The sequence below is a fragment of the Crocodylus siamensis genome, chromosome 9, assembly GCF_052110815.1.
Source record: "Crocodylus siamensis isolate JL-2025a chromosome 9, ASM5211081v1, whole genome shotgun sequence".
NCBI classification, from domain to species: domain Eukaryota; kingdom Metazoa; phylum Chordata; order Crocodylia; family Crocodylidae; genus Crocodylus; species Crocodylus siamensis.
This window is the reverse complement of record NC_143403.1, coordinates 37,680,440-37,699,049: the sequence shown is the minus strand read 5'-3', so window position 1 is coordinate 37,699,049 and position 18,610 is coordinate 37,680,440. Positions and strand designations below refer to the sequence as shown.

General features: G+C 46.3%; 2 protein-coding genes across 3 annotated transcripts in view; one reads left to right on the top strand and one right to left on the bottom strand.

Annotated features, from left to right (window-relative positions):
- The window catches only part of CNGB1 (cyclic nucleotide gated channel subunit beta 1), a 152,408-nt gene that overhangs the window by 27,739 nt on the left and 106,059 nt on the right, over window positions 1–18,610 (top strand). For both annotated transcript variants that reach the window (XM_090062699.1, XM_090062698.1), the window contains exons 5-6: window positions 6,796–6,859; window positions 13,101–13,257. The gene's annotated coding sequence lies outside the window, so the exon portion shown is untranslated. The remainder of the gene's footprint in view (window positions 1–6,795; window positions 6,860–13,100; window positions 13,258–18,610) is intronic.
- Window positions 151–17,229, bottom strand: SPMIP8 (sperm microtubule inner protein 8). The gene is made up of 7 exons (XM_090062712.1): window positions 16,998–17,229; window positions 10,526–10,587; window positions 7,475–7,649; window positions 5,851–5,912; window positions 3,400–3,464; window positions 3,281–3,313; window positions 151–181 (listed from the first exon to the last, which is right to left on the bottom strand). The coding sequence occupies exons 1-7, from the start codon at window positions 17,218–17,220 to the stop codon at window positions 151–153; spliced, it is 651 nt and encodes a 216-aa protein (XP_089918838.1). The 5' UTR covers window positions 17,221–17,229.

The following is an 18,610-nucleotide window of genomic DNA, read 5'->3' as shown; positions in this document are numbered from 1 at the left end:
CATTTTTATTTACCAGGAAGCACCACGTGTATATATTGGTCATCCACAGGGCTGCTGCTAGATCCTATTCTCATGAGACTTGTGGAAGCTGACTGTCAAATGCTGACCAGGTTCACCTTGGGCTCCGCACCCTTTCCTGTTTCCTGCTGTCTAGCGCCAAGGCTGTAGGTAGTGAGAGCGGCTAGGAAGGAAAACAGGCACAGTGTTTGATAAAGCCCCAGTAACAGGCTTTAAATGCTTTCACCATGAGAGCTGAACAACTTGAACAAAGGACATCCTGGCCTTGGGCTTTGGCGGTGCTGAGAGGAGCCTTTTCCTGACCTGGAATGAGGGGAAGAGGAACCTTCCATTTCTGTGGGAGCATGTTGGGGGGCCCTCTGAGGCCCTGACCCATGTCCCCTGGATTGTGATATCCTGGATTTCAAAATGAACAGAAAATAAGGTGCTCTGTGATATGCTGCTCTCCACAACTCTTAGGAAGGCCTTGGCCAGGAATTCCACCTGCCCTCCAGCTCTTCATAGCTGTTTCTTTGTTGTATATTCTTTTCCACTCACCTATCAAAGGCCTTTGCAGCCTTGGAAAACTTTATAAGAGTGTGCATTAAGTCAGAGAAGCTACTTCTCCCTTCTTGGTGCATCTATACATGCAATAAACTTTGGAGCTTATTGCTCCCAGGCACACCATTTGAACATACGCCTGGGACTGCAGCATGTTGAGCCAGGTTGGAGCAGTCCCAGCTGGTAGGGGGCCCCAGAAGCCAACCTGCTAGCCCGAGGCTGCTCCCCCCAGGCTCAATGTGCTGTAGAGGGGCTGGCTGGGGCACGAGGATCCACTGTGGGGCTAGACAGCAGGGCAGCCCTCTCAACGAAGCATCCTTGTGTCCCAGCCACCTGGGGGACCATCTACACATGAACTAATGCAGAGTAAAAAAAATCTTATTTAGTTTTCTCCAGCCTAATAGGGCAATATATGTAGACATGCGACACTTACTGCACAGCTAATTAGTCTACTTGGCAGTAAATGTCTCATGTAGATGCACCCTCTGTGAATACCTCTCAGTGGATAGGCTGTAGCTTTCTCGTCTTAAGCTCTTTCTTTCCCATGTCTCACCTTGGCTCTTAGTCTGTCTCCAAGGACCCTCCATTTCAAGAAATCCAACCTTTCTCTTCTTGTACATGCACAGTCACTGTACACCTATTTGCAAATAAATGTATTTCTGTGTCTGATAGATGGACTATATTATGTGCCTGACTTGGAGTTCTGTAGAACTATCACCTGTTTTCAGTTTGTACCCTGAATTTCATTTATAATGTGAAAAGTATGTGCTATGGTAATGACATGTAGTGGCAGAGAAGTTAAACACAAAACTCAGCAAAAAGAAAACTTACAACTTGTCACAGTGATTGTGACAATGTACACTTCCCTATAGTATATGCACTGTGTTAATTATAGTGATACATGTCCTATTGATATGGGACAGAAAGTGTACTTACTGCAAAGGTCAAACCTTTCAGCTTTCCTAAATACTGTGCTTCAAAACTTATAACCATGGTGTGGCATTTGATACTCTGCTACACTATGACACTTCTTGTAGGGTATTTATGCTGCATACAAAAAAGGAGTCTAACACTGTAAAACACTTTAAACTGCCAGGAAATGGAGGATGAATGACTGCTCTTCATGCATTCCCTGTATGCACTAGTTGTATGCACACGTTCCTGATGGGAATGGTGTATTTGTCAAGACTAATAGTAGAGTTGCTTAGTAAATCACTTTCTTGCCTATTTAGGCAATGCCAGGAGATCAACAAGAGCCACTTCCAAGTAGCCATTGATCCCTGGTAATATCTGACGGCCAAGAGCTCCCAAATTGACAAAAATGCACAAAAATAAAAATACAGACACCATTTCTGTCATATGAAAGAAGGCAGAAATGCCAATGGCAGCATGGAGAGGTTTACTCTATCATTCAGAAAGCAGGAATAAAATATCTGATCTTCCTGGCATGTATATGTGCATGAAAAATCCAGATTGGCACTTGCATGCTAGAAAGGGAGGAAGAAACAAACGTGTTCCATTTCCTTCCTATGTGGCTGTAACCTGGAGACTGGCAGTTCTGTGCTTCCAAGCCAGGCTCACTTTCCTCCCGTTTGTGAGTGGTTACTCACATGAGTAGTGTCAGCAGAAGGAATATGGAGCTTACCATCTGCCCTCTCTGACTACCAGACAGAGGGAAGGCTACAAGGGACTCCATGCAAATGATTTTCTTCTCTTCTGGCAGCTTCCCTTTGGTAAGACCAAGCATATTACTCATAGATTTCATATTTCATAGACATTAGGGCTGGAAGGGACCTCGGGAGAGTCCAGCCCCCTGCCCAAAGGGCAGGAAGTCAGCTGGGGTCATAGGATCCCAGCAAGATAAGCATCCAATTTACTCTTGAAGGTGTTCAATGTAGGTGCTTGAACCACCTCCGCTGGCAGACTGTTCCAGACCTTGGGGGCTCGGACAGTAAAGAAATTCTTCCTTATGTCCAGCCTGAAACGGTCTTGCAGGAGTTTGTGACCGTTTGACCTCGTCATCCCTTGGGGCGCTCTGGTGAACAGATGTTCCCCCAGATCCTGGTGGTCACCCCTGATAAACTTATAGGTGGCTATCAGATCACCCCTGAGCCTGCGCTTTTCCAGGCTAAAGAGTCCCATGGCTCTCAGCCTGTCATCGTAAGATGTGTTTTCCAGACCTCTGATCATGCGTGTGGCTCTCCTCTGGACTCTCTCAAGCTTCTCCACATCCTTTTTGAATTGTGGAGCCCAAAACTGGACGCAGTACTCCAGCTGCGGCCTCACCAAGGCTGAGTACAAGGGGAGAATGACGCCCCGGGATTTGCTCGAGAAGCATCTATGGATGCACGCCAGCATTTTGGTCGCTTTACTAGCCGCAGCATCGCATTGCAGGCTCATGTTCATCTTGTGGTCAATGATGACCCCCAAGTCTTTTTCTTCTGTAGTGCTAACCAACGTAGCACTGCCGAGCCTATAAGGGTGCTGCAGGTTTTTCCTCCCAAGGTGGAGAACCTTGCATTTATCGGTGTTAAACACCATGAGGTTCTCGTCTGCCCATTTGCTGAGCTTGTCCAGGTCAGCCTGGATCACCCGCCTATCTTCTGTACTCTTTGATGCACTTTTCTTCCAAAGGCTCAGTCCAGCTCTGCCTCTCCCTTATTCATGTTCGGTAGCTTTTACTACTATGCCTGTTCCACCTGATGGTCTCAAAAGCACTTACCTGTATGCTGTCCCAAAGCTCCTGAATATGTTGCTGTAAAGCAATAGAAGACAAAGTGTGACTAGCAGGAAAGCCCAATGCTACCAGCAACAAAAGAAAACAAGCCCAGGGATACTTACTTGCTGGTGTAAGGGATGGGCTTCTGACCATATTGATCCAGGCTGGGGTTCTGATTGAGGCAGTACTGGAATTACACGGGCAAGAGTGGAGAATGAGACATGTTCACCATGACCAGTTTGTACCATTCTGCCCATCAAATCCACTTTGTTACCATACATCCAGCTACAAGAACCCAGACACTCTTGGAGGTAAAGCATGTTTCACTGCTTTCCCGAGCAGGCCCTGTGAGGTGTGCTGTATGACCCCCTTGGCCCCTGGCCTACTTCTCCTATACCCATTTTGTGCCAGTGTAATTCACTAACTTCAATTAAGTCACTTCAGAATTATGCTGGGCTGTTTGTAAGGGGTGCATATGCCTCGAGAAAAGGAACTGAAATTCAGTTTCCCAAGAAAAAAATGTACCCCTGCTGTGAACTGGCAAGACCTCTGAGAAGAGCCAAGACAGGTCATACTTTGGGTTGGGAATGATAATCATGGAAAACCAAGATGTTCTGGGCAGTGGTGTCGGTCTTTCAATAGATGGCGCTCTTGACTCAGCCAGTTCTGAGCCAATGCCTTTACATTTTATAAGATCAACTATGCAGCAAAGCTCAACTCCTGGCTTCTTGTAGTCAACTAAAGATCCTATAGGGCCTCCCCTCCTTCATACACAGTGTAGCAAGAGGGGAGTCCTAGGGTCGCTGTGCTCTCCCCTAGCGCCCCTTACCATGTCTGGTCGGTTTATAAAATGCACCCTCAATATCGCCCGCCATGTCTTTGATATCAGATATGCAATTAGGGAGGCTGCCTCTTTGGCTCCCTGGACATGGTTATCCTCCTGTACATTAGCCCAGCTCTGCTAATAGGTGTTCCTGGGCACCCCAACCTTATGGGCTATGCGTGGCTCCAACCGCCCCTTTACCACACCCCAAGCCTCGCTGATGTACTGAACGTTGTTCAGTCTTACTGTGCCCCGCTGGGCACTTGGACTGTCTGTAGCCCTTGTCTCTCACCATGCCCTCTGGCGCTCGTCAAGCACTGCCCCTGTCTGGGCTTCTTGCGCTCTGCCCCCTTTGCCTGGGGCTGGGGACAATGCACCCCAAAATGCTGCACCCTCTGGCGCCAGGGTCCCCACGCTACCATGGAACCCCCATGAGGCCTCATCCAACTCCTAATAGCCTTGCCCAAACACCGGTGTAACAACAAACACAAAACATAAGCCCCTGGGCTATAACATAAATTCTAGCTGCTTATCTGTAACAACCTTCAAGCCACCCCACAAGTACTCCATCTCTTCCCCAGTATCAGCCTGCTTGTGCAGTCCAGCTTCTCTTTACTCACTTAGGCAGAGCTCCTTCTCCTTTGGTGGCCAGCAGCCAACTCCCCCTGGCCTCAGGCTTGTGATTTATATAGGCACCAGGCCCTGCCCCTTCCGGCCCACTGGCCAGGCAGGTGCAGTCACTACCCTCATTAACTGGTTGTCCTGGCAACCTGCACCTGGGCCCTTGTCTCTGCTCTCAAAGTAGCAGGCATCTTAGTGCCCTGCTGCACACAGCAACAAAAAGCTTTGTTGCAGGTGTAGCAGGGCTGCAGTGTTCCACCCCTGAAGCAGCTACATTTTGTTGGACAGGAAGTGGTCAGTAAAGCTTCCAGGGAAAAATTCCCAGACTAGCAATGAGGGTGGTGATCCTTGGGAAGAAAATGCAGAACTTCTGAGCAGTCTTCCCATTCCATTCCTGTGATTTAGGCTGTTGCAGATGCTGCTACTGGTGAGATGGAGCTAATTTTATACATGTGGTCCTGACAGCCATGATCTGTACTGTCCTTCCCTTCCTTCTTTTGATCTCCCCTTGCAAATGGACAAACTGTGTCAATTGATACAGATCTCCAGAGACTGGCTTTGTAGGGGCAGCCTTGTTTGAGTGTGTACCGTGTGAGGGCAGTGCGCACAACAGCTTCTGGTGTGTTGAGTTGCTATCTGCAAGAGTGGATCCTAAGAGGCCTGTGAGATGCTGAGCTGTCTGCAGTGGGGGAGCTGAGTGGGACATGAGAGAAGGTTGTAGCTGGGGAAAGACAGAATTAACTAACGTGGGTCACTGAATTCCAGAAGGCCAGGGAGGAACCATCCTGTCCTCCCGTGTTCATGCAGGTCCATCTGAGTATTTCCCATAGATGGCCAACAAGCCCCAGAACTGAACTGAGTGACATGGCTCCATTAAACCAGTGGGTCTCAATCTTCCCTACACAGGGACCTCCCAGAACTACCCTCTTCTGTAGCTAGGGCCTCCAACTTGTATAATAACATGGAAAAAGCAGGGCAGGTGGGATCACCTCACACCTCCCTCCTTCCTCTTGCCCAACAGGCTGAGAGCCTTTGTGGAGGAACTGAAAAATACTATCCAGTGCAACACACAGCTTCCAGGCAAAATTCCCCTTGCACTGCATCACAGTGCACAGGCACTAGCACTCACCCTCCATGTCTGTGTGACTTCAGGCTTTAGATATCTAACAGCATAATAACTGAACCCAAGCACTGTGGAGAGAGAGAGAGGTGCACACATCATCACCGGTGAGATGGTCCCCTGTGCTCCCCAGCCCTGTACCCTCATACTTTAATTGTGGGCTTAGCCCATTGTCTTCTGTGCACTAACACAACATTTAGCAGTAGAAGGTGTTGGGAGAGCTTATCCAGGCAACTGAAGGGGGATGGAAAAGACTGATTTCTGCATTGTTAATATGTAACTGGCATTTTGGAGTCTCACTAAGGCTCAGAGAGATGAGTCTGAGCTTCCCTCCAGAATCATACCAAAGGCTGATTCCCATTATCCCGGGTGTGAATGGGCACTTGGTCATTCAGGCGGGGGAATCAAAGATAGCCAGGTGTAATATTGGCCGTATCACTTCTTTGTGTGCCATTGGCTATGAAAACTGGTGTGCCTTAACCAAACTGACCCAGCAGGCTGCTAGACTCAGGTAGATTTTTAACCTTGATTCCACAGATCAGTCTTCTCCAAGGCTGGGAGCCAGAATGGCACCTCTTCTGAGGCCTACCAAGGTGGAAAAAGGTCTGGTTTTAATGTGCAATGTAGTCAAAATAAATGGCCTCTCAAGCCCTCCCCTCATTCACTGCCCTTCTCAGTCCAATCCCTCCAGGTTCCCACTATGAACCTGTGGTTTATTTTAATATTAGTTTTAGTATATCTTTGCTAGGCAGTTTGTTGCCCATTTTGGAACACCGCTTTAACTGGCTGACACAGAAGTTGTGAGGGGAGGAAAAGGCTGAGCCAACTGAGTAGGGAATAATTAGGGCTTGGGGTTGGGGTTGGTGTAAGCACTTTAATCAAATGTTCCTGCTGAACTGATCAGCAGGGAAATACTTAACACTGACTTTTCATTTGTTATCACCCTACTACCAGGTTAACGCCTCAGCAATCACACGGAAATTTCATACCTTTCTGAATGATGTAACTTCTGACCCAGGTACTGGTTATATTCATTTCAAGCAAGGAAAGTTGTCTTCATAACCATAAGGGCTAGAGACTTGATATTTTCAGATGAAAAATAAGAATAAAGAATACCATTTGCGGACAGCTAAACCAAACTGAAAATCTGCCATGAAGCAGCAGTTATTTGCCTGGCTGCAGAAAGGGCAATTAACTAATTATTGAAGGAACCGGAAATAGCTTTCTGCATCAAGCTAGTCTAGGTCTTTGCGTCAGATACATATGGAGTAAGAAACCATCTGCAGTTTGATACAACAGCATGGTCATTCCAGAAAAGAGAGAGATGCTCATTGTGTGGGTAGGTGTCATGTGTGCCAGGAAACTGTGGAAATGCCGCACTTAAAGCATTCTGGCCATATAGACAGGCCACTGGCACATGCAGCAAAGCATCAGTATCTTTGCTGCATATGTTATCAGAGTTGTAACATTATAGCCTTGTTTTACCTTCACTTTACTCACTTGAGGAGACTCCATTTGTTTAACCCTAGTTCAGACCTCAAGAGAATTAGACATTGGCTCAGCCTGTCTCCGATCCCAAATGGAGGGGGGCGGGGATTGTGGAGGCTTTGTTTCTAGCGTGTGCCAGTTGTACCTTTCTTATTGATGCTGGGCAGCCTGAACTCTCCAGCAGAAGAGACAAATCGTGACCAGTCATCCATTGCACATGTATAGCTTGGCCATTCATCCTGGGTAGTGCCAGGGAGGAAAGGAGCCATCTTCCTGTCTTGGTACTTTGCAGTCAGTGACCTGCCCAATTCCGTCATCCCCTGAACAGAGAAAGGCAGGCAAGATGTTACTACAAGCCCCCACCCTGGGCCTTGCCTTGTGCTACAAATGTGGGGCTCAGAAGAGAGGGGTAGAGTTCAGGACAAAAAGACAAAACTTTTCATTCTCATGTAGGTGTGCAGGCAACTACAAAAATAAATTGCACCCTGGTTTCAAGAGATATTTTAGGCCTCTCTCTCCCTGTGGGCACTGTGAACTCATGGATGAAGACATTAACTGTGGCCCAGGAGACTTGTGTTCTATCCCCAGGTCTTCCATTACTCTGCTGGGTGACTCAGACAAGTTGGTTCTCAGCCTCTTTAGCTGTACAATGGAGCTTGTGGTATGACCTCTCTTTGTAAAGAGCTTTGAGCTGAGATCCATGGAAGGCAAGTATTATGATAACCATGTTGTTGTTGTTGTTGTTATCAGCTTACCAACCTCTGACTAGTAGGTAGAAAATCCAGAGCCATGTTTTCATTCTGGTAGCCTCTTCCTGTCACTCATCCATGCCCAGCTGCAGGGACCTGGCTCCAGATCCTTGCCTGATTAGTTTATCCTTATGCAGTAATTTTCTCAAAGTTGGAATGCTATGGACTTGGCAAAATGCTCTTCAGCATTAACTAATTAAAAGGGGAGGGGTGACTTTGTGCTTATGCAAGGGACTTGAGAGCCAGGAAATGTGCTTGTGGTTCCCTGAAGTACCGCACATTAACTTTGCCTCAGTTTCCTCATCTGTTATGTAAATCCAATATTACTTAGTGGCCTCCAACTCATCAGTAGTTGGAAAGTGCTTATGGAGCCTTGGATGGAAGGTGCTACAGAACAGACCAGAAAGATATGAAAATGATTATTCCATTTAACCAATGGGGAAACAGAGGCACAGGCCCATATCATGATTTGCCATTTGAAATCAGGGGTTGCTGTTGCCTATGCTCAACTCAGTTCACCATGCTGCCTTGAAACAGAGGAAACTTTGGTTTCTGTATCAGTCCCAACAGAAAGTTAAACAATGGGATACATTCAAAAGCATCAGTGTGTATATAATGAGGACTTCCTTCATCCTATTGTCTGCCAGCTAACCTATTGCAAAGCATTTTGTCTAATAAATGGCATCACTTTGTCTGCCCTGAAAATGATCCCACTTTTGGTTATGAGTTATTGATTGAGCTTTCAAAAATGAGCAGCAGCATCTGCTGTGCCCTGCTCAGAGCAAACGGCTCTTTATGGTACAATCCAACATCTTTTACCTTCTTCCACAGCAAAATTGCCAGTGGCCATGTTTGCTTATGTCTCAAAAACCCTTGTATGAATGGTTGTTGTGAGCTTGCTTTGGATTCTACAATCCTTAAATAATGGGACCCACAGAGGTTATCTTGCTGCCTTACCCTCTGTGCCCTGTAGTTTAGCATGCACTAACAAAGAATTCAAGGGCATGGGAGTTAACCAAGAACAGACTGCAAGCTACTGGCTTCTCTTCCAAAACAGGAAGGTCTGAAGCTTGACAAAGCTCAGTCAAAGCCAAATGGATCAAACGCTATGGTGAAGGGAACATAGGGGAATCCTGCTTATAACCAAAGCTTACAAATGAGTACATCTTTATTTTTAGTTGCTCTTAGCAGATACATTTGGAGAAATGGAAGCCTTGGGCTAGGGACTTATGAAACAAAACTGAGCCTAAGGTGCCTCCCAGTGCCCAAACGGAGAACAAGAACCCTTTTTTAGGCATGCACGTGCGCGTGCGCGCGCACACACACACACACACAGAGCATTCAGAAAAATTAGGGTTGTGCCTCTCAGAAAGAAACCACTTCATTTAGCATGCAGTTAAACATCTTATTCCCACTGCTGTTCCCAATATCACCGCTTCCCCTGACCCCCTTCCTTCACTCTTTCCACCTCCTCTCCCCCAGCTTTTAAATCCTTTCTGGTATAATATGTTTCTTCCCCAGAGCTTTTTGCAATGGTCCTGCCCCATTCCAGCCCCACCGAGCACCCAGTGTCATGACCCTCATGGGAGAACACCCACAGTGATTATTCCATATGTCCACATTAGGACCCTAAGTCTCATTTGTGTGAATGTTATTGTAAGTAGGCAGAAAATCCTTTCATTCTGGTAAGTACAAATAAGAGATAGGACCTAGATGCCTTTTCTTACAGATTCCCCTGCTAGTACCCCTTGCTCAGGTCAATTACTAGTCACAGTGAGATTGCTGGGGTTTTAGCTACCTTGCTATTTGGCCCTGCTCAGATCAGGTCTAATGACATGGTGGTGTCATGTCCACCCTAAGACTCTCACCAGTGGAACTAGGCTGAGGATAGCAACAGTCTAATACCAAAACAGACAAAGACTGCCAGCCAGTGGTCCTTTCCCAAGTCATCCCACCCGTCCTGTTACTGCCAGCATGCCAACAGTACCTTGGTGGAATGATGCATCTGGTATCTTTGGGTAGTTGGGGTTGGAAATGATTTGGCCCTGTCTAGTAGCAACCACATTATTTTCAACCCCAGTTGAAGGGAAAACTGGGAAATAATAATTGATGCCTACTGCCAAGTAACAGAACAATTTCTAGCATAAGCAGGGCCCTGTTTATCTGAATTGGCTTGTCTGTATCTGTTGTACACATTGGCATGTAGGCTGTATCTTCATATTTGTTTGTATAGGAATGAGCATAGGGCTGATGTTCAATAGCAGGGATTATGTGGAAACCACTACTGATGTTTACACAAAGATGGACCCAGGTAAGATCCAGAATTTCACTTTCAGGGTGGGAAAGGTGCAAGTTGGATATGTGAACACCACGACAGAGACCCACAGAAAGTCGGCACGGTACGAGTGTTCCCCCTAGTGCTCTGCTCTTTGGCTGATGTGGCTTACCAGGCTTGGGAGGCGCATGTTGGGAACTCCCACCAGTGTGAACGTGGAATTGTTGAAATCCTCTGGGAACAGAAAGGAGAGAAATGAGGACCATGGGCTTCTTGTTCACCTCCAGTGAGCAGAGAATGGGCTTTCTCTTCCCCATAGGTTTAGTGCTTTGCACTGTGCTCTGAAGCCTGTTTGAAAACTGGTTTTGAACTGATTTAAGTTTCAGCTGAACTGGTGTTGGACTCAGCTCTGCCAGCCTGTGAAGGCACAGAAGCCAACTCATTTAAAACATGTCATGGGAAAACATCATAGGTTTTATCCTAGGCCCAGAGTGGAACAGTTCTGATCTTCTTTAGAGCAGGACCTGAAAATGATTTAAAACAGTCTGGCCCTGCCCACATTGGTCAAGAAAACCCTAATGAGAGCAATGTGGCCTATACGATAGGGCCCAAGGTAAAGGGTCAAAAGACCTCAGTTCTGTGCCTGGTTTAGCTATCCACCTGCTGTGTGACCTTTGGCAAGTCACTTCTCGTTTCTGTGCCACTGTTCCTCCTTCCCTTCCTTTAGCTGTTTAGGACAGAAGCTCTTTGAGCCATGCACTGTGACTTACTACATGTCTGTATAGCACCTAAATGACTGGAGCCCTGTCACTGGCTGAGGCCTCTACAGCTCTTCCCTTGTACTACTAATAAAAAGCAATGTTGCAAGCTGGTTTAGCCAGCACTTGGTTAAGGTCAGATTTGAACAGATGGAGCTGCCAAGGGCTTTTAATCTTCTGGGAACATCCCAGACTGGATGCAAAAATATCAGTGGTCATAAGAGTAGGCTGTGAGTGCAGACAGGACACAGAGATTCATGCAAGCGTCTTAACCTACTTGAGTGTGTCTACATATACATTAGATCCAGGAGCAGTTTACTTGCCAGATATCCACACATGCAGGGAAGTGGGAAGCAGATTTGCTCCAGGCCAGGCATTTACACGAGTGTTACTACGCAGTAACTAATTACAAGTAAATTTGCTACTTGCATTTGTAGGTAGAAAAATTACTCGCAAAAAGCAAGGTTTACTGTGCAGTAAGTGTGTGCACATGTAGAAATTGGGACTCATGGTAGAGGTGACATCTTTTATTAGACCAACTAGATGTTGCAAAAAAAATTTATTTAATTGCAAGCTTTCGGGCACAAACACTCTTCATCAGGTATAGGACAAAAGATTATAAAAGTTCTGGGTACAAATGAAAGTTCATATTTCATAGGAGAGTTGAAGGTATGGTAAAATCTCCTGTTTGGAACAGTTCATTTTATATGCAGATTAGGCTCAGATGCACACGCTTACTGCACAGTAAACTATGCTATTGCATAGTAAAGGGTCTCGTGTAGATGCACCACATGTTACTAGACCTCTCCTCCTCTGGATTAGACAGCACTGGTAAAAATGCCACTCCCCTAAACACACTTACTGCTCCCACTGTTTTGCCACTAATAGAAGTGCCCCAACACATTTCTGCATCTTCACACCAACAATGGTGGGGAAACAGGAGCTGGCCCATGGGAAGTCCTGCAGTTCACTTCTTCAACTTTTATGGGGTGCTGTCAGTATCCTTATATGGATCAATTACATAATGGTGCAAGGTGAGTCCTCTCGGACACACTGGGAATGAGCTGGGCTCAGACTATTGAAACTGTTGATTGATGATACATTTTAATGGTGAACGAGCCCTGCTCTAAACACACAGTTTAGTATTTTTAGACTGCTAACTCTACACCAAAGGAAGTGGTGGTTCTCCGTCTCTTGATCTCTTCACATCAAGGCCAGACACCGTCCAGGAAGATGCAATAATATTGGATTAAATCCTGGGGTAACTAAGTGAAATGTAATGGCTAGCGATAAATAAGGGATCAAACAAAATGGCTTTGGGGTTCCTTATGGCCTTAAACTCTATGAGTCTCTGAATCTATGGAAGTTTGCATAGACAGCATCTATCTTTTTGTTCAGTGTATATACAGAACCTAGCACAATCGGGGCCTGATCCAGCTTCTGCAGTGCAATTACATAATAAACCAGTGCAACCCTCTAAATCAGTTTCAGCCATGCTTATAATTGACTTAACTTAAATCAGGAAGGAACTGAATTCAGTTAAACAGACATAAACTGACATGAAACAGAAGTTAAGTGTGTTCATACACCGTGTGCACAGCAGGGAGGTGCATCAGTTTCATTAAATCAGTTTGGTTCAACTGGTACACTGTTCTCATGTAAATGAGGCCTGAAAGGCACAGGCCAAACCCAGAGGGATAGTTTTAAATGGATGTAAGTCTGCCCATGTAGCAGCAAACACTGAAGGTTTGTCAGCATCGGGAAGATTATGATTTTACTGCCACGTGATTTTACCACTATAATTAAAGAGGCACAAGTCCTGTGTACATGCTGCTAAGTAGCTTTACTATAGTTCATTGGGACTTTTACTTGAATGTTACCCTGAAGACTTCCTTCCCCTGATTTTATGCAAACCTTGAGTTTGGTGTTGTTTTAAACTGAGGCTGGCCGACCTTGCTGGGATGAAGCCTATGTTTTGCTTTCTCCTAGATTGGGTATCCCACCTACTCCAGAGTATGGATGCAAGCTAAACCACTTGAGTGCTAACTATCTGCCAGTACCTTTCCACAGTTCCCTCTGTGTGGCCAGAAGGGCAGACAAGCTCTTCCACAAGCCACTGGAAAAGCAGTGAGGATGCAGTAATCAGGTATGTGTTTGCCATGTTCCTATTCACACCAGGGAATTACAAACCAGGGTTCTCAGGCCCCAGGAGCCCATTGTAAGAGTTAACCCTGCACTGATGACATCCCCTTATTCCAAAACAGGAGTGTTTCTTTCCATGTTAGTCTCTCCCACTTTATGCTGCATTGTACAATTATATGGCACAGGTAGGCTGGTAAATGTTACACACTTTAATTAAATTGACTCAACTTTGTATGTAGACAAGGTGAAAACTTATGCTACTCTCCCTGCTCAGGCAGGGAAAAAGGTGTTACATAAGTATTTAATAATTAATAATTATTCATGAAAACCTTAATGGTTCTTATTCAAAGGGGAAGTTTGCTCACAATCACAGCAGGAAATAGTTGCCTCACCACCATGCCAAAAAACACCTTCAGGAGGATACTGTTAATTGTTTGTATATTGCCAAAGGTGTTAGAGAGGATCAAAAGATCTCTTTGATATGGTAACCACACCCGATTGCTAATTAAAGAGGAATTCTCAGTTTTGGGGGGTGGGATGGAAAACTGTATTAACAGTGTCTGGGTGCTAATTGAGCCACGGAGATTGACTGGAAGTCTGACATTTAATGAGGAATTCTGGCACCTCCAGACAAAGGAGGCATTGTTTATAAAGGGGAGGATACAAGCCCAGGGGAGACGTGCACTGATGGTGGGTCCCAACAAGCAGAGGGAAGAGCTTCTGATGTGGCATTCATGAAGGTGGTGTTGCTTCCATTGCTTCTGTACACTGCACTGGTCTTCCCCCCACCCAAGTTTGTCACCCAAAGAATCCAGAGAGCTGTGTGCGTCTTCCAGGGATCCAGAATGGAGAAGGTGGTAAGAAAGACCCTGTACATGAAGAAATGGGCCAGAGACAGGGGGATGCCAGACATCCACCTCTTCCTGTGGGCACAGTACACGAGCCAGATCTGCAAGCTGGTGACTGGGCCAGCAATCAAAATAGCGTGTCTTGCCAAGTATTTTACAGGTCACCTCCTGAGACCGTGGGGGGGTGTATGTACCAGCCAAAGGGAGACCATGTATCATGGAATACCCTTGCTTCTATAGTGTACTGAAGGAGTTCTGGAGTGGGTACGGGCTACAGAAGGAAAGCCCAGAGACCATGTCTAACCACAGGAAGATACAGAAGGCAGTCAGAGACAGAGACAGGCTATTGACCGTGGAGCTGCTCCCTGCTGATGACTGCCAGGTTGTCTGGGACTGGATCTTCCACAAAGACCGAAGAAAAGACCACAGAGACATGAATTGGCTCATAACTCATGGTGTACTCCCAGTGAAGGCATGGAAGCACAGAGCAAGGTGAGAGTCTAGACCCAGCTGCCCCAGGGCAAACTGCCGAGATGAGAGCAAGAACATTGACCACCTCTTTTGGCTCTGCCCTTGTGCCAAGGGAGTGTGGAAAAAGCTAAGCTGGCTCCTTGAGGAAGTGACAGGAGTCAGGCTGATGACAAGGGAGGTGGTGCTGTACGGACACCTGACTAAACATCAGGGGTCCCAGGCAGCCTGCTTTGACCAGTCTGTGTCCTGGATCAGGAGCACCCTGTGGTAATGGAGGAACCTCCTAATGTACAGTCACATTAAGCTTGAGAAAACTGACTGTGTTAAACTATTTCTGAGTGAACTCCAGCCCTACTACCAGAAAGTGATGGGAGAGGATGTAGAGGATGCAGCCAACTCCACCTGGAAAAGGGATGTGTGGCACAGGCTATTCGAAGTCCCCCTGGGAAGGGAAGTGGACAGGGACAATGAAGGGGACAACGATTCAACTGGGCCTGGAGACAGCAAAGAAGACAACAACAGGATCAGCAGTAGGGGTGTGTGATATGGGTGCTATTTGATTCAGATGTGGATTTAGCCCATATCAGGGGCAGTGATTCGATTCTTTGATTCCAATTGCTGTCCCTGATTCATATTTGGCTGAATTGAATCTGAAGATTCGATGCTGATTCAGAGAATCAGCGATACAGACAAGCTTTAGAAGTTTTTTCTACATACCTTGAGGTACCAGGGATGATCGCTGTGATGCTGGGGCGCATGAAACATCCCACAGGAGTGCGGGAGCCCTCCATGTGCAGGCAATAAACCCAGAAGTAGACTGGAAGAACTTCCGGTCCACTTCTGGGTCTGTCGGGGAGCGTGCTGGAGGGAAGTAGAAAAAACATTTAAAGCTGTGTCTATGTCTGAATCTCCAAATCTTTCCGAATTGATTCGGAGGGTTCTGATTTGATTTGGAGAGATTAAAGGGTCCTCTGTTTCAATTTGGATTAGGAGATTCAGCCACCGAATCGGGCCAAATCTCTGCTGAATTGAACTGGGGACCAAAGCTTTGCACAGCCCAAATCAGCAGCAGTGGAAACAGCAGAGACATCAACAACAACAAGGACAGTGAATGAACTGAGAAGGGAAACCCCAAATCGGGCCCTCGACTAAGGGACTGTGTTTGGGTTAGGGAAGAGCAGAGGGTGGGTGTGTGTGGGTGCAGGGGAGCAGGTGCAGTTATTGTAATGGGTGCATGTATTTCTTCAGGTGGTTTTTAAAAAAAAGGTGCAATGGAAGTCTATGATCGAGGAGATATAGATATTCTAATTTAAAAAATCTGATGAAGCAAGCTGCTGTTTACCAAAGCTTGTGCATCTCTGATTTAGTTAGTCTATAAGGTGCAAATCTACACTGCCTTTCGCAAGAGCAATCTCAACCATGGGTGAGATGAAAGACTTGTACCAATAGTGGTTGCTGCAGAACATGGCCCAGCTATGTTGGCTTTGTGGAGTCTCCAGCCAGTTGTCTTATTCTTCTTCATGCTGATTTACTTGAATGTTTTTCTCAGACAGATGAATCTTGGTTTGTTTCTGATCATTGGAATTGCATGTTGTGACTGGGGGTTAGGTGCTGTTCCCTCCAAAGGAATCAAGCCATGTCTGGTCCCCAAAGAAGGGGAATGAGGTCCTATCTTCCAAAAATTACTGAAAAGCTGCTGGCTGAGAGTACAGGGAGACTCTGGAAGCCCAGAAAGCATATCAGCCCTCAGCTGACTTAATGTGTATGAAGAGGTAGGGCAGAACTGACACTGGAGCCTATTGGCTGTGCCATGCTTGTCCAAATGATAAGGAAATCTCAAAGCCTTTTACAAAGGTGGATCAGAATAATTGCTTCCATTTTACATATGGGAGAAAACTGAGGCAGAGAGGAGGAGTGATTGGCCAGCAGCATTCAAGTGCCCTGAGTCCCTGTTCTATGCTCTTATCAGGTATGGATTTGTCACATGTGCACCTATAGCTCACTTCCTGCAAGCAGCAGCTGCAACAGTACCAATGGATGTACTGTAAATGTCTAAGGCAGACAGATTATCAGGAGCCTGATTTCAAAAGTGTGTGTCCCCTGTTCATTGTAGCTTCAATGGAGGCTGGAGGATCTCAGAAGCTTTGAAAATTAGGCTGCTTGTTTAAAGAAGAGGAAAGGAGAATAGCAGAGCTGGAGTCATATTGTCTTACAATAGTAAGACTGAGGGTCTCAAAGCACTTGCATAGGGGGTAAGGATTGTTATCTCCATTTTATGGACGGGACAACTGATGATCAGAGAGCAGGTGTCACACTGCAGCTCACTAGCAGAGTCAGAAAGAGAGCCGTTGTCTTCTGCATCCCAGTCCAGTGTTCTCTACCCAGGACTGTCCTGCTACCTTCCAAAGCTCAATACTGACATTACCTTTGGTGCATGCAGTGGCTGTCCGGGAATGTTCATCAGGGAGTTTGTTCATTGCCGTGTCCATATCCATCTGACGTAAGGTTGGCAGGGCTGGGTGGTAAAGCCTGTCCTTTACTCCAGCCAGCCTGGAAGTCCTCGGCTCCACAGGCAGGAGAACAGCAGGGATGGCACCGATATGATGGCCATCTTTTGGCCATGGGACCAAATCAAGTATTTGGGCCATTGCTGCTGAAGAGAGAGGACAGTTAAGTGGACAAGTCTGTAGAGGCAAGGCTTATGTGTAAGTGACTGACAGGCTGCATCTCCTGATGACATTATGCACAGACTATAACTCATAATAACATCATGTACTCAGGCTGTCCACATTGTTCAAGTCCCTGGTTGTGCTGTGCTAACAAATCACATGCAATAAAAGGAGTACTGGTGGTTTACTGGGTATATCTAGCATCTTGTGGCCCCTTTTGAGCCTTCAGATGCCTGAGAGAGACCCACAGCATCCTGCTGCACATTGCACAAGTAGTTAAGAGGCACCATAGGGATACTCTCACTCTGTGGTTCCAGTTCTGTCCCCGGACTCCGCTTCTGCTGTGGGCTGTATATGCCCTCTGAGAACAGGAGTGCCAGTATATGCTTCTATGTTCCTTGGTTTTTCAGTGATGACCGGAGGTGCCAAGGGGTTAATATTTAGACATATCACTCTAAGGGAAGTCTGCAGGAGTGGTGAAGGCATGGCACTTCTGGAAGCCAGGCCAAAGCCAGCCCAAATCTAAGGCTGCTGTATCAAAACCTGGCCTTTAATATTTGTTTGTGCCCATGACTCCTTCTAGGTGCTCCCCTGGTTCTTTGCCTCTCTCAATAGCTCAGTCAGTGTTGCCCTTTATCCTGTTGCCCTTTCAATCTCACGTGAACCAGGCGTTCCCAAAGATCCAAACCTCGTGACTCCTACAAGCTGCACGGTCCATTACACACATCTGGCCTTGTTCTGTAAGATATGGATCTACTCTATATCTTGTTAGGGCCTGAGCCAGCTGTCCCTGATGTCAACTGTAAGACTGTTGCAGCAGTAGCGGTCAGACTGGGTCCTTAGTTTGTAACCTCACAGGGTAAAAATTCTGATCTTACACACTTTTCCACCTGGAAAGGGCCCTGCACCCACTCATTGCGTTAGTATTATAATCTTCCTCAGGGCCTGCAGAGGGTACATGCCTCCAGAGAAAGAGAAGGGGGTGGGGAGGGAGGGATGCAGAGTAGAGTACTTTCACTTTCCAAAGCAAGAATGAAGAAGAAATGCAGACTGATGGGAGCTTGGAAATCTAATAAGCAAGCCCTCCAGAAGAAAAGCAGAGTTGATTCAATGTGCAGAGCTAGAGAAGAACTTTGTTAAAGTCAGTGGAAAACCTCAGTCTCTTGTGGATCAGTAAAGTTAATGGTGAAAATAACCTGGAACACAAAGGCACAGTGAAGCACTAAAATGTGCAACTTTTATTCAAGAATCATCTTCTCTCTTTTGGGTTGATTCCATTCTCAAGCACCTTTAATTTGCCATAAACTAGTGATGGACTAGAACCAAAGCACTAAATCTGCTCATCCCCAAACATAAAGTTCCCTTTCAC

Excerpts from the sequence above, each read along its gene's own strand:
- SPMIP8 (XM_090062712.1), bottom strand. The coding sequence starts at position 17,220 with ATGGCCCAAATACTTGATTTGGTCCCATGGCCAAAAGATGGCCATCAT. Across the intron at positions 10,588-16,997 it reads AGCCACTGCATGCACCAAAG|AGGATTTCAACAATTCCACG; the intron begins GTAATGTCAGTA and ends TTCTGTTCCCAG. Across the intron at positions 7,650-10,525 it reads ACATGCGCCTCCCAAGCCTG|GGGATGACGGAATTGGGCAG; the intron begins GTAAGCCACATC and ends TTCTCTGTTCAG.